The following is a 12986-nucleotide window of genomic DNA, read 5'->3' on the forward strand; positions in this document are numbered from 1 at the left end:
CGGCCCGTGCCTCATCGTTTCCTAGCTGCAAGCCCTTCCTCCTCGTCACAGGGCACACAAACCACGCTTTTCCCTCAGAATTGCTGACCGTGGGTGAAGCAAGCAGGAAAGGGCAGCAGCTGTGGCTGCAGGAGCCCCCGAGCAGCCGGGGAAGGTGCCGGGCCGTTCGCCACAGCCTCTGCTCTGGGGCCCGCTGCGCTCTGGGGAGCGGTGGCAGAGCAGGAACTGGGGAAAATCCCTTTTTAATGGGAAACCAAACAAAAGCCGGAGCTGCCACTGAGTCTGGGCTGGGCCCCCCAATCGGTTTTGCCCCTCCTGCCTGAAAGCAGAAGTGGAGGGGGGCATCGGCTGGGGCCATGCACCACAAACCCATCTCCAGCGGCACGGAGGGCTCGGATCATCCAAAGGGGGAGCCTCCCCCGTCCTGGGCTGGGCGGGCACGTGGCGAGGGGAGCACAGAGGGACCCGGGGCAACGGCTGCTGCAGGGCCCTGCTGCAAGGGCAAAGGTGAAGCAGCACAATGAGACTGAAAACAGGGATTAGGAGAAGGTGGGAGAGAGCTGCTCTAGGGGAACATCAGCCCTTTTATCCACCAGCGGTGAGAAGTGCCCACAGGCTGGCTCAGGTAATTCTCCCACCTCCTCCTCGCTCCTCTCCATGCCTACCCCATGGGGGAAAAGCAGAGTTTCTGGCCAGACAGGTCCCAGAATTATACCTGGGAAGGAGGAGGAGGACTTGTCCTGCTGAGCACAGCGATCTTCTCGTAGATCCCATAAGGGACATCTGCAGCACCTGCAGCTAGAGGGGACAGCAGGTTAGGGGCTGTCCCCTGATGGAGACCCTGCGAGGCTGCGCGTGGGAAGCTCCTGCCCTGCTGAGCATGAATCACTGCAGAGCCCCGACCAGGAGACACCTCCCGAATTTACCCTAACCGCGTGAGACAGCTAGCAAACAGAGCCAAAACATGAGGTCAGGCGGCAGAAATGCAGGAGCTGGTGGCTGTTGTTCGTGGTGAGGGAGCCAGGAGGGTTCGCACAGGAGGGTGGAGAAGCCCCGAATCCTGTTGCACACTTGGCAAATGCTCGGGACCTGCCCTTGCACGCCTGCATCCCTCCCGGCAGCCGAGCAGGACTCTGCAGCCGCGGCACAGCGGGGTTTCTCGTGATGTCCCTGTAGGACACGTCTCATGCTGAGGAGTCGCAGCCACCAGCATGATGCTCGTGGGGAGGTGTCTCAGTGCTCGCAGAGACGCTGGGATGCTCCCTCGGCGGCAGCTCTGTCTGGCTGAGCAAGGAGAGCCCCAAAATCTTGCTTGTGACTTGCACACACGTCCTGGTCCAGGGGCTGACACCAGTTTGGGTCCCTGCTGCTGTCCCCTTCTTCTGGGGTGTGCGTGGGGTGGCAGCAGCACCCGTGGGTGCTGGCTGAGAGCCCCCAAGTGCCCAGCGGGCTGCAGGGACACAGCACAGTGAGCAGCGCTGCGACCCCTCCTGCTCCAAACCCTGCCCCTCTCTGCCTCCCTGCGAAACGAGACGCAGCCGCACAGACCCCCCCTAAAGGGGGGCCAGACCGGCACAGACCCCTGCCCCTCTCCCACCCCCACCAACCCCAACCCCTCCGCATGGCCCAGCCCGTGCTATCGGCGGCGTCCGAGCAAAGTCCAGGCTAGCTCCCGTGCCGGGGGCGATGCTGCAGGGAGCTGCTCACCCAGCGGAGGGGCCAAGAGCTGGCTCCAGCAGCCAACACCGCGCCCGCCCCGCAGCTCCCGGGCGGCTCCCGGCCCCTCGGTGCTGATGTCACGGCGCGGGGGCCCGTAGCCGCCTTCCAGCAGGCAGGAGGAACCAGCTCCGGGGCTGCCTCTGCTTCCTGGATCCTCTCCTTTCGCCTTTTCCCAGCCTGGGCGGCGGCGAGCGGAGCCCAGCGCCTTGGCCACCCGAGCGGGCGATGCCCCGGCAGGTGGGTGCGCGGCCCCGCGGCCCCCCGGGAGCCATGCGTTGGGCCAAGAGCCAGGATGGGAGAGCCCAGCCCCTGGGAAGGCTGGCAAAAAGACGGGAGGGTTGTGCGTGCCGGGGATCAGCGAGCAACGAGGATGGGGTGCCAGAGGGTGGGTAGGAGAGCGGGGGTCCGGCTGGGCGACGTGCCCCCCACGGGGGGCAACGTGCCGTCCGCACCCCGTGCGTGGGGAGCAGCGCGGAGCCCGACAGCGCATCGGGGAAAAATGCAGGGATTTGGCTGCCGGTGGGTGAGTGGCGCCAGCTGCTTCCCGGCAGCGCGGGGCCTGGTGCCGCTGTGCAAATGGGGCTGCGGGGGGCTGCGGGGGGCTTTGGCCCCCCCCGGGGAGGGGGTGCTGGGGGGCTGGGGGGGCGCAGGAGCCGGTGCGCGCGGAGCCGTGCTCCCCGCTCGGGTGGAAACGTGCAGAAATCAAAAGCAAAGCCCCAGCGCCTGGTTCAGGCCCTTCCTGTGGATGCTGAGGAAGCAGCAAAGGGCACAAACCCCTGGCGTGGGCTTTGCCTTGGGCAGCGTTTGTTAGCCAGGCCCCTCACTGTGGACCCACATCCCCCCCCCAGGCTCCTGAGCAGCCGGACCCCCCGGGGCAGGTGGTGGGGGGGGTCTCTTGCAGTGCTCCTGAAATGCTTGGGGCACCCATGCAAGGATTTATGGCCACGGTTTCCCTTCATAATTCTCCCCAGGACCACTTCCCCCCCCCGTTTGTCAGGTTTCTGGGGAGCGGCTGCACTTCAGAGGGAGGCAGAGGAGCCGGGGAAGTTTCCCACAGCAGCTTCTCATGGAAATGAGCTCGTGCCCTGCTGCAGCGTGTCCGGGCGTGCTACAGCTCCTGGGGAGCCGGTCCCCGGGCAGTGACGTGGGCCAGGCTGGCACAGGGCGGGGGGGTCCTGTGCCCAGCACCACCAGGGCCATGAGCACAGCACCCTGACGTGGTTTGGGTCGCACAGGGAGGTGCTGGGGGGTGCAGGGAGGCTGCAGGGACCAGCGGCTGCTCCCACCCGTCGCTGGGGTTCGCCGGGCTCCCACCCCCACAGCCCCTCGTTGCTGCTCCACGGTGACCGCTCTCGTCCCGCAGGGCCCGTCCATGGATGCCAGCAAGAAGGTGGATCTGAAGATAATTATCATAGGAGCTCTGGGGTAAGGAGCTGGCTCCGGGGCTGCTGAGTCCCTCTGTGCTTTTAAACGATGCAAAATCCTCCTGAACACCGCGTGCCCAGCCCCACGCTGCCCAGTGGCCAGCGGGACCTGCAGGACACAAACCCTAACCCTCAGCCCTCGGGCTGCGGGGAGGTGAAAACCTTGGGCTGGGATGGAGGCGAGCAGAGGGGGCTCACCATACCTAGACCCCCCCCATACTCGCCCTGCAGCTGGCAGTGCCCGAGGTCCCATCCCTGTGTGGAAGGTGCTGGGAGGAAGCCCCGTGCATGCCCCAGCCCGGGATCCCCTGGGTACGCAGCCCCCGTGCTGGTAGCCACCAACTCCTCGAGCCCGGCTTCACCATGCAAAACCCTCACCCGTGTCCCTTCCGTCCCCCCAGCGTGGGCAAAACCTCCCTGCTGCACCAGTACGTGCACAAGACGTTCTACGAGGACTACCGCACCACGCTGGGCGCCAGCATCCTGACCAAGGTGATCGCGGTGGACAACACACCCCTGAAAATGCAGGTGAGGTGCCCTGATAGTCCTGTGTGCCAGCACCTCCCGGTGTCCCCCATGCCTGCTGGTGTACCCATGCCCTTCTCTGCCCCAGATCTGGGACACGGGGGGACAGGAGCGATTCCGGTCCATGGTGTCGACCTTCTACAAAGGCTCTGATGGCTGCATCCTGGCCTTTGACGTGACGGACAGGGAGTCCTTTGAGTCCCTGGACAACTGGAGAGATGACTTCCTGGAGAAGGTGATCCCGAGGGATCACGACTTCCCCATGGTCGTGCTGGGGAATAAAATAGACCTCTGTGATCGGCAGGTAAGGTGGAGAGGAGAGCACAGCACGAGGATGGGGACACCGTAGTGCCCCGACGGCTCATGTGCGTCATGGCTCTGATGTGGCTCCATCCTTCCTAGGTATCCAAGGAGATTGCCTCAGCCTGGTGCAAGGAAAAAGACATCCCTTATTTTGAAGTCAGCGCCAAGAACAACATCAACGTCGCGCAAGCTTTCGAGACCCTCGCCAAGCAAGCCTTAACCACGGTGAGCGTCGCCCCGCTCCGAGCCGCTCTGCCGGGGATGCGCGTCCTGCGGGGATGTGGGTGGCAGCAGGACCCAGCCGGTCAAACAGCTCCAGCCGACCCTCACAGCCCGTCCTCTAACACAGAACATCTATTTATAAGGTTTAGGATAGCCCCAGGGAGAGAAATGCATTGGGGGTGATTTTCTAAAATAGATGTGAAGCAGCTCCGAAAGGAGCAAGGGTTGCGGGTTGTCACGACAGAGCAGGGCGTGCGGTGCCGCACAGCGCGCCAGCACTGTCCTCTAGCGGCCGTCCCACGGGGACCTTCGTGTCCCCACGCCAAGCGAGCGGGGTGGCCTCGCTGCTGGCTGAGCGGGGTGGCCTCTCCATGGGTCTGGGCCTTCAGCACCAAGCGGAGCGAACCTGTGCTGCCCGCTCCCTTGGTGTTACCCCACCTGCGCTCAGGCTGACCCCAAGCTAGCTCCACTCACCTCTTCTCTTTTTTTTTTTTTTTTTTTTTTCCAGTATAAAGGGATATTTGAGAGTTATTTAACCGACTCCATCAAACTCACTCCTGACGACAAGCCCAAGGCGAGCTGCTGCTGAGCCCTGCAGAGGAGCCGTGCTCCGAGCTCTCCTGCGCCCGCACGCGTGGCCGAGCGCCCCACACGCTGTGGGGAGCAGTGCCCGTGGCCGGAGCCTGCCTGGGGAGGGTCCGTGCCCCCCGGCCGCACCAGCCGGCTGTGGGGCTTTGCCAGGACAGGGCACAGGACGGCCACCTCCAGCGCACCCCAGGTCCTGCTGCTGGCCACGTCTCCGGAGCTGCTCTCCCAGGTCTGCGGCCGCCGAGTCGAGGTGGCCCCTGGAGACCTCTGTCCCCCCCCACCCGCGGCCGCCTGGCACCCGAGCAGGAGGTCCCCTTGTGGTGACGGTGCTGGGAGCCGAGCGGTGCTGCTGGGACATTATTGAGAGCATCACCCCAGCCACAGGGGGACCGCAGTCCTCCCTGTGCGCAGCCCCCGCGTCCTGCTCACAGTGTGTTTGGGGGGAGGAGGGGGGTCGTTGGCCATGGCACGGGTCTGAGAGCACCAGGTCCCCTCGCGGGGTCAGCCAGTGTGGCCGTTACCTTTCTGTGCCTCAGTTTCCCTGGCTCACATGCATGTATCCTCTTTAAATACCTTCCTCCTCCCGCCTCACCGGTGAGGATCCTCTGTAAAGCATTTTGTAAGGCTTTTTGTAATTCCTTATTTATAAAAAAAAATAAAAATAAATACATTTTTATTTCTATATATGCGTTGCAAAATGATCCTGTGCTCTGGCAGCGCAGGGATGGGCTCTGGGTGCTCTGCCCCGCTCTCCTGCTGCCCCAGGGGTCGTCCCCTCCTTGCAAGGCCAGCGAGCTCTGAGGCTGCAAAGCCCTGCACCAGGAGCTGCGAGAAGGATAATTTGGGTGGCTGGATTTTTTTTTTTTCCAGAGCAAATTTCGGGTAGAAGGTGGGAAAGTGCCTGGGGCTGCCCGTGCTGGGGCGGCTGATCAGCAGAGGGAGCCTGCAGGGAGCTGCACCCAGCACCCTCTTCGTGCAGCACCCAGCTCCTGCTCCAGCACCTTCGAGCGGTGGCACCAAGGCACGGCTGGGACAGGGGCTGGCCAGGTGGCCGCAGCCACCCCGTGCCACCTTCCCCAGCAGGGACCCTTCTTTGTGCCTTTCTGGGGAAGGTGCCAGGGCCTCGAGCATCCTCCAGACCTGACCCGGGCACCCCGCAGAGCTCCCCCAGGGCTGTACCCAGCACCACCGCACCTCTCCCCTTGCCCCAGCCCCGCCGGGGCTGTCCCCCACCCAGGGACCCCCGGCACCAGCCGTGCCACCAGCTGGTGACAGCACCCACTGCGCGCAGGAGGCAGCTGGGCAAAGTGAAACCTGAGCGAGGGCTGGGCGCGGGGCGGCTGGGGGCAAGGGGGGGCTCCCAGCTCCGTAAGGAGGCTGTGCTGGTCTCCAGAAAGGCACGTAGAGGTGTTCCCATCCCCCCTACCCTTTACGCAATGCTCTCAGCCTGTTTATTCGGGCACCAAGCCGGGGAGAGGATTTGTCCCTTAATATTCGGAGGAGAGGGGCATTAACTATTTCCTCCCTGAGCTCTGCACTCCTTTTCCCCTATATCACCAGGGCAGACGGACAAAGGCACCGTCCCACAGCAGCAGGCTGTGCTGCTGCCCCTCGGCTGGGCTCTGCAGCGTGCTCAGAGCCCCCCCAGCACCCAGCACCACCCACGAGTGCAGCCCCCAGCCCCAGGCTGTGCACCAGCCAGGCTGTTTGTACAGGGGTGTTAACCACCACCCACATCAACAGTGATACCTGATTTTACCCTTTCTCCGGTGGCTCACGATGTCAGAGTCAGACGGGAGCTCGATCCTTTTTATCCCAGCGAGAGGTGACCTGGATGCCTGGTGCTGAGCACATTGAACGCAGTCACTTGCCCAGGGGCGAGTGGCCGCTGCTGCATGCCCCAGACTGCCACGGGCATTGTTGGAGCCAGGCTTGGCCCGGGGTCAGCCTGCACACCGGGCCGTCCTGGTAGAACACGGCCAGGAGTGTGTCTCAGCACCCAGTCGAGCAGGATCAGACCTCCCACCGCAGGTACAGCTCACCCCAGGTCCCTCGTTCAGGCCCCAGCTGCGGGCGCTGGGCACCTTGCAGGTGAAGCTTGCGATGGCCGGACATGATTTGGCGTGGTTTTGGGGGCAGAGAAGCAGGGAGACCGGGGCCATTTCAGAAACAATGGGCTGAACTGAGGGGGATGGAGAACAGCAGGCTCCAAGCACTTGTGTGTGTGGTCCGTAGCTGCAGGAAACAATTCCCCGAGATGCAGATCACCGTCCTCCCCGAGCCAGCCAGAGCCACCCGGACCTGGCCGCGGGGTCATTCCCAAGCTGTCTGCCGGGTGGTCGGGGCAAGCAGCTGCCTCCCAGCGCCGGGGGCGGCGCAGGCACCTTGCAGATGTGCAGCACCACAACGGAGCTGCCCGCGGACACCCTGATCCTGTGCAGGCACTGCCCCGCGTGGGTCCGGGTGCCCTGGGATGGTCAGGGTGCCCTGGGATGGTCGGGGTGCCCTGGGATGGTCAGGGTGCCCTGGGATGGTCGGGGTGCCCCAGGAGGGTCGGGGTGCCCAGGAAGGCTCCCTCCCTCCAGGAAGACCCGGAGACTGCACGGGGTGGCACCGCGCCAGGCAGGATGCTGGCAGGAGCCACCAGAGGTGCTAAGCTGGTAACACTATCCCCTAGCCGAAACGTGAAAAAGGAGGGGGGGGAGGTTGGTAACGCGTAGGATTAACAAGGTCAGCTCTAGATTTTTTTTTTTTTTTCTCAGGGTGAAAATCAAAGGGAAAAATATTTGTCTTGTGTGACTCAGTGAGTTCCTGTGCGGTCAGTGGTACCAGCTCACCCCACCGGAGCGCCTTGCCCATGGAGGCAGTGCAGAAACCAAACCGAACCGAGGTCTCACCCTCCCTCTGGTGCAGCCCCACGTTGACGTGGTGTCTGAGACTTTCTGGCCCTGATGCTGGGCTCTGTGCAGTCTCCTGATGCCCACCCCCAGTCCCTGACTCGCAGCTGTAGTTTTTGCTGAGTTTTTGCTGCAGCGCCGCTGAGTTTTCATGCCCCCAGCAGCTCTCCCACCGATGTGCTCTGAGCACGCAGAGAGCTCCGCGCCACCCCGCGCTTACCGGTCTGGCTGGGCTGGGGCTGGTCCCAGGCACAGGGATCCGGCCGGAGCCTGTCCCTGTCCCTGTCCCTGTCCCTGTGCCATGGCCGGCAGCGAGCGGCTGCCCCGGCAGGGCCCCGAGGTGCCCGGGGGCAGGCGGCGGTGCCCACGGCGCTGGCCCAGCTTCTGCAGGGAGCTCAGTTCTCCTACTGAACGCGTGGGAGTTAGAATAAGGGTGCAGGAATGCAGCTGAAAACCCTGAAAAGTTCATAAAAAAAAAATAACTTTTCTTGTTCCAAAAGAGAAGCCCCGTTAGCCCGGAGCTGGGGTTGAGAGCAGGCACCGGCAGCGCAGCAGTTTCAGCCACTTGAAGATGTTTCAATTGGTTTTAAAAGCAAACACAGTTCAAAGTTACGGGCGACCTTTCAAGAGCTTCAGATACGAAAACTGAAGTGATGGCACCAGGCAGAGCCTTGCCTCTGCCCTCTCGTGCCGCTGGCAGCAGCCCCTGGAGCACGCCGGGCTCCCCCCTGGCTGGCAGAGCAGCGCCGGGACAGCGGCATTTGTTTCCCTGCGTGGTGCTGCCCTCCCCACCACGGCCAGGGATGTGTGATTAGCCCCTGCTTGAAACACGCTCGGGTGCCATACCCAGGTCCTCTGCTCCGCTGTCCATCTACTTACAGCGAATATCGATGCTTTCCTTACAAACCCATCCCGGGGCACCCCCACAATGGCTTTCACCCCTGTGTCCCAGCTGCAGCGAGCGTCCACACGCGCTGTGTGTCAGCGTGGGGCTGTGTGGGGCTGCGGGGCTCTGCCCGGCCCTGGGGACCTCTGCGAGCCGACGGCACACAGGGAGGAGGATGAGGGGCTGCGGCCAGGCCCCCACCAGCTAAGGGATGAGCTGAGTCAGCAGCAAGCTGGAGCCTCGGGCACCCTTCCCGAGGCAGCAAAGTGCTCCCTGCTGTGCCTCAGCTGCTCTGCCCCTTCCCCGCTCTGCTCCCGTGGGGCACGAGCTGGAGCAAGGGTCCCCTGGAGGATTTCCCACCTCCTCCAGAGGCAGTGTCCATGTGGCGGGCAGCTCAGTGGGAGCCGAGGCAGGGCCCAGCACGGGGTCCCAGGGTGGGCATCAGGAGCTGGCTGCCCTGGGGAGCGTCCTGCCCCCAGCTCCATGTGCCCGCTGAGGGCTGGATGCGGCCCTTTGCACGCGGTGGTCGTTGTCTTTGCTAAGGAGCTTCGGTGCTGTGGTTGCCTGGAGCAGCATCAGCCTCCAGGCATCGGCTATGTACGTACATTATTTATATATCTATACATATAAACACACACATAGATGTGTCTTTGCTGCCAGATGAGGTGCTCGCTGCTTCCAAATTCCCTCATTTTTGGCTTGCCACCAGTCTCTGTCCTGCATGACCGAGCAGCTCCGCGGAGCACGGGCAGATGTGACCCACGCTGACCTGCAGCCTTTTGATTTAACCCACCCACGCTGACCATAGGGAATGTACAAAATGCTTCCTCTTGCCGTCCTGGCTGGGCACCCTCGGGCCAGGTGTGGCAAAGTGCAGCCAGCACGTGGCCACCAGCGTCCCCAGGGCTGCAACCAGACCAGACTACAAGCATCCAATGCCAAGACCCTGCCGTGGCTGTCAGGGTGGATTTCACGCAGGCAAAGCATCGCTCTGGCCTGAAATGCTTTGGTTTTGGTCTGCTTTCAGCACACACTGCCTGGCGGCTCCTCGAGGCAGGCCGGCAGCCCCAGCTCGCTCCTGGCCTCCTGCCGCTGGAGCCAGGCCATGGGCTGCGGCACGGCCACATCCTGTCTGCAGCCTTGGAAAAAGGCAAAGCGGGCTGCCAGCTCCTTAATCTGAGGGCTGAAAGGATCCTGGTCTGCCTAACCAGGGGCGACAGGACCTCCATCACGGCCCTCTTCGTGTTAAACACCTGAGTACTTTTGAAGATATTGACCTCAGAGCCCTTAACAAAGAGAGGTTTTATTTCGCTGCTTATCTCCCATCGCTTAGATTTGAGCATTTTGGCCTTAATGAGTCGCCCAAGGCCACGTAGCAGGCAGTACGAACGTGGTGGCTCCTGCCCTGCTGCAACCACGTTGGTTTTTCGGCTGCAGCCCGCACGCCCTATCCCCAAACTCCCCCCTGCTGCTCCCAGCTGCGGCCGAGGCTTTGCACTGCCTTGCACCGCGGTGCGCCTGCGGGACGGAGGGAGAAGCCGAGAGCTGCTGGGCTGCCCCCCCCCCACCCCTCCGCATTTAGGGGAGAAAATTCCTCTTTTTCAGATTGGAAAGCCTCCCTTCGCTGGAATCCAATCGTTTCTGCAAAAAGCCTGATGGCTCTCCTAATTCAAAGAGCCTCAAGCAGGGAGAGGGGCGCAGCGATGGGAGCCGGGGAAGGCAGAGCCTGGAGCCAGCCCCGAGCCCAAATTCCTCGGCACAAGCACCCACAGGGGCCGACCCTGCCGCACCTGAGCCCACCCAGCCCCGCTGCCTGCGGGGCAGCTGAAATGCAATGCATTTTTGAGGGAAGGTGTGGGTCGGGGCTGTTCCCCGCTCCCGGCGCTTCTGCTGAGCGCTGCTCACGTTCGCGCCCCGCAGACCTTGCCGAGCGCGTTTGCGTTCCCTCGGAGGCAGTGGCTATCTTGCACCTATTTTACAAATAAGATAACAGCCCTTGCTCAAGGTCACTTGAGGCAGAGCTGGACAGGGGCTGTCAGGAGAGCACAGCTTCCAGCCTCTGCACAGCGCCGTGCTGCCCGCTGCCACTCTCCGGACCCTTTCATCGGGTGAGTCTTGCTCGGGAGGTCTCTGCTCGTCTCCCAAAGGAGAGCAGAGCCCACCAGTTTGACCCAACCAGCAGGACGTGCTCTGCTCCTCAAGCCATCAAGTCTTTTGCTGCCAACCTTCAGTCTGGGGATGCACTCGTCTGGATCACACCATGCCCGCCCTGCTGCTCCGGCCCTGGGTTTTCCCGTGAGAAGGCCAAGCTCAAAGACAGGTGTCAGCACCATCTGTGTGTGATAGGGCTCGTGCGATAGGGCTCGATTTGATAGAGGGGACATGGTCTCATCAGGAGGCCACTCCTTCCCTTGCCTTTGGAGATGTTCCTGCAGGGCTGAGGCAGGCTGTAAAGGCCACGAGCGCATGGGACGCGGTAGATAACCAGATAACCAGAAAGCTGTTCTGCCTCTCCCCAGCTCACAGTTCACACCATGGAATAAACTGCATGAAATGTCCTACGTGGTGCTGAGCCATGGGGCAGCGCCGAGCCTCCCAGCACCATGCTGCATTCCCTACTTTATTTTGGTGCTGTAAATGCTGTAAATAATCCCGCTCTCTCCCTCTAGGACATTGTGTTCCTCATTCCTCCCCAGATAAAGCCTTTGACCCCCGTGCCAGCTGCTGGCCCTGCAGGGAAGGGGAGCCCTGGGACAGGCTGGAAGCTGGCGGCCGCCGTTCAAGCGAGACCCAAGTCTCCATCGCCTGGCACCGCGGAGCCAGCGGCTGCCGCCGGGTGGCTCAGCCAAGTCTGTGTACGAGGAAACTCCACCAGAGAATGTGGCCAGGCTCCAGCGCTGCATTCCTGGCCTGGCAGGGAACGGTGACAATGAGCCCTGGGATGTCTCTGCTCCAGCCGGCTCCCTGCGGTGACACCCGGCCCCGTGGGTGACACTGCTCGCCACGCCGGCACCGCGGGCCACCGGCACCACCGGGCAAACCAGGGATCCGTGGCTTTACCCTCCCGTGCCACGAGAACAGCCACAGCAGTGGAAAAGATAAGCCTGAAAAATCCCAGTAACAGCCATCCGTCTTCCTAACGGCCCGGAACGCTGCACCGCAGGGCGCCGCAGCCCGCTCCGACACCGCCGAGGACACGGTGCGCCCGCGGCACCCAGCCGGCCGGCCCCGCGCACCGCCCCGCTCCGGGAGCAGCCGGGCTGGCCCGCTCCTCGCTGCGCGCTGCAGGCATTCCTGCAGCCTTCTCTTTCGCCTGGAGATCTCTGCTTTATACCCGTCCTTTACATTTCTGAGCAGCAGGAACCAAAACACCTGGTGCTGGTTCTCCAGCTTGCCCAGCTTTTCCTTCTCTACTCGTTGCTGACCCTTGTAGGAGTTTGGCAGCCCAGATATCTGGTTTTTTTTCCCTGGCTGAGGCACATCAGTGATTTGAAAAGCTCCTAAAGGGTCAAACAGGGAGGCAGGATTGCCCCCGCCTGATTCAGGTGTCCCCGGAGCAGAGTTGAAGCCAGGTTTCAGCCCTTCTGCACCTCCAGGCCCAGGAGAACCCCCACCTTCTCCCCGCTGACCGCAGCGGCTGCCCCGCTCCACCTGCAGCATCTCCGTCCCCCGCACAAGCCCTGTTCCCTTAGCTAGGCTCTCTGAAAGCAAAAATAAACCCCAGCAGCAGGTCGGAGGGATGGGGGGTGGGATGGAGGGAGGGAGGGATGGGTGGGGGGTGCCCACGGGTCCCACCAGCGGCAGCAGCCCCAGGAACGAGCCCACTCTGCGCCGGGGGCCGCGGCGCCTTTCTCCCACTGACTCGGGGCTCCAGGGGAGCTTTCCCATCATCCCCAGCAGTAAATTATCACTGAATTATTACCCTCATTAAATGCAATATATCTGCTAATATTAATCATCTGCAAATAAATCCACACATCCTGGTGCTTGGTATGCTCTTATCAGGCCCGGAGATAAGCAGCTCAGCAGCTTGTGCACCCAGGGCTCGGTGCTGGGTTCGGGGAAGACCCCGCGGTGCCTTCACATCCCCCGGTGCTTCCCCACATTGTGGCAGCCCCGCTGCTCCCAAATTCTCGCCCGCACCCTGCACATGGTCCTGGCAGGGCTGCTGGGGGCCGCATCCTGGCAGAGCAGCCGGGGCGGCCTGTGGCGAGTGTGGCTGGAGCGGAGAGGGGCCGAATCGGAGGTTTATTTATAGTTACACGAAACTGGAGTTTGCCCAGGACTCCGGGACTGCACCTCCCGTTGCAAGAAACGCCAAAGGACCATCGGTGGCTGTACGGGGCTGGTCTCCTGGGAGTGCAAGGCCTCGCGGCTCCCTGATCACACCCACCGGGACTTTGGAATGGTGGCTGTGGTGAA

At 62.7% G+C, this 12986-nt stretch overlaps 2 protein-coding genes across 3 annotated transcripts in view; one reads left to right on the forward strand and one right to left on the reverse strand.

Moving 5' to 3' along the window:
- The window catches only part of RHEX (regulator of hemoglobinization and erythroid cell expansion), a 39580-nt gene extending 38068 nt beyond the window's left edge, over positions 1-1512 (reverse strand). The window contains exon 1 of the mRNA XM_080569234.1: positions 716-1512. The gene's annotated coding sequence lies outside the window, so the exon portion shown is untranslated. The remainder of the gene's footprint in view (positions 1-715) is intronic.
- A 287-nt stretch (positions 1513-1799) lies between these two features.
- On the forward strand, positions 1800-5465 carry RAB7B (RAB7B, member RAS oncogene family). Of its 2 annotated transcripts, none has more exons than XM_080569233.1 (6): positions 1800-1956; positions 3083-3144; positions 3545-3671; positions 3757-3972; positions 4071-4196; positions 4702-5465. In XM_080569233.1, exons 1-6 carry the CDS (start codon positions 1945-1947, stop codon positions 4780-4782), a joined length of 624 nt encoding a protein of 207 aa, XP_080425359.1. In that variant the 5' UTR covers positions 1800-1944; the 3' UTR covers positions 4783-5465. The 2 variants fall into 2 exon arrangements, with proteins under 2 accessions (XP_080425359.1, XP_080425358.1); XM_080569232.1 differs by lacking the exon at positions 1800-1956 and adding an exon at positions 2220-2242.
- Positions 5466-12986: the final 7521 nt, after the last annotated feature.

The sequence above is a fragment of the Anser brachyrhynchus genome (assembly GCF_964034855.1).
Source record: "Anser brachyrhynchus genome assembly, chromosome: 27".
In the NCBI taxonomy this organism is placed as follows: Eukaryota; Metazoa; Chordata; class Aves; order Anseriformes; family Anatidae; genus Anser; species Anser brachyrhynchus.

Excerpts from the sequence above, each read along its gene's own strand:
- RAB7B (XM_080569233.1), top strand. Across the intron at positions 3,973-4,070 it reads TAGACCTCTGTGATCGGCAG|GTATCCAAGGAGATTGCCTC; the intron begins GTAAGGTGGAGA and ends CATCCTTCCTAG. Across the intron at positions 4,197-4,701 it reads CCAAGCAAGCCTTAACCACG|TATAAAGGGATATTTGAGAG; the intron begins GTGAGCGTCGCC and ends TTTTTTTTCCAG.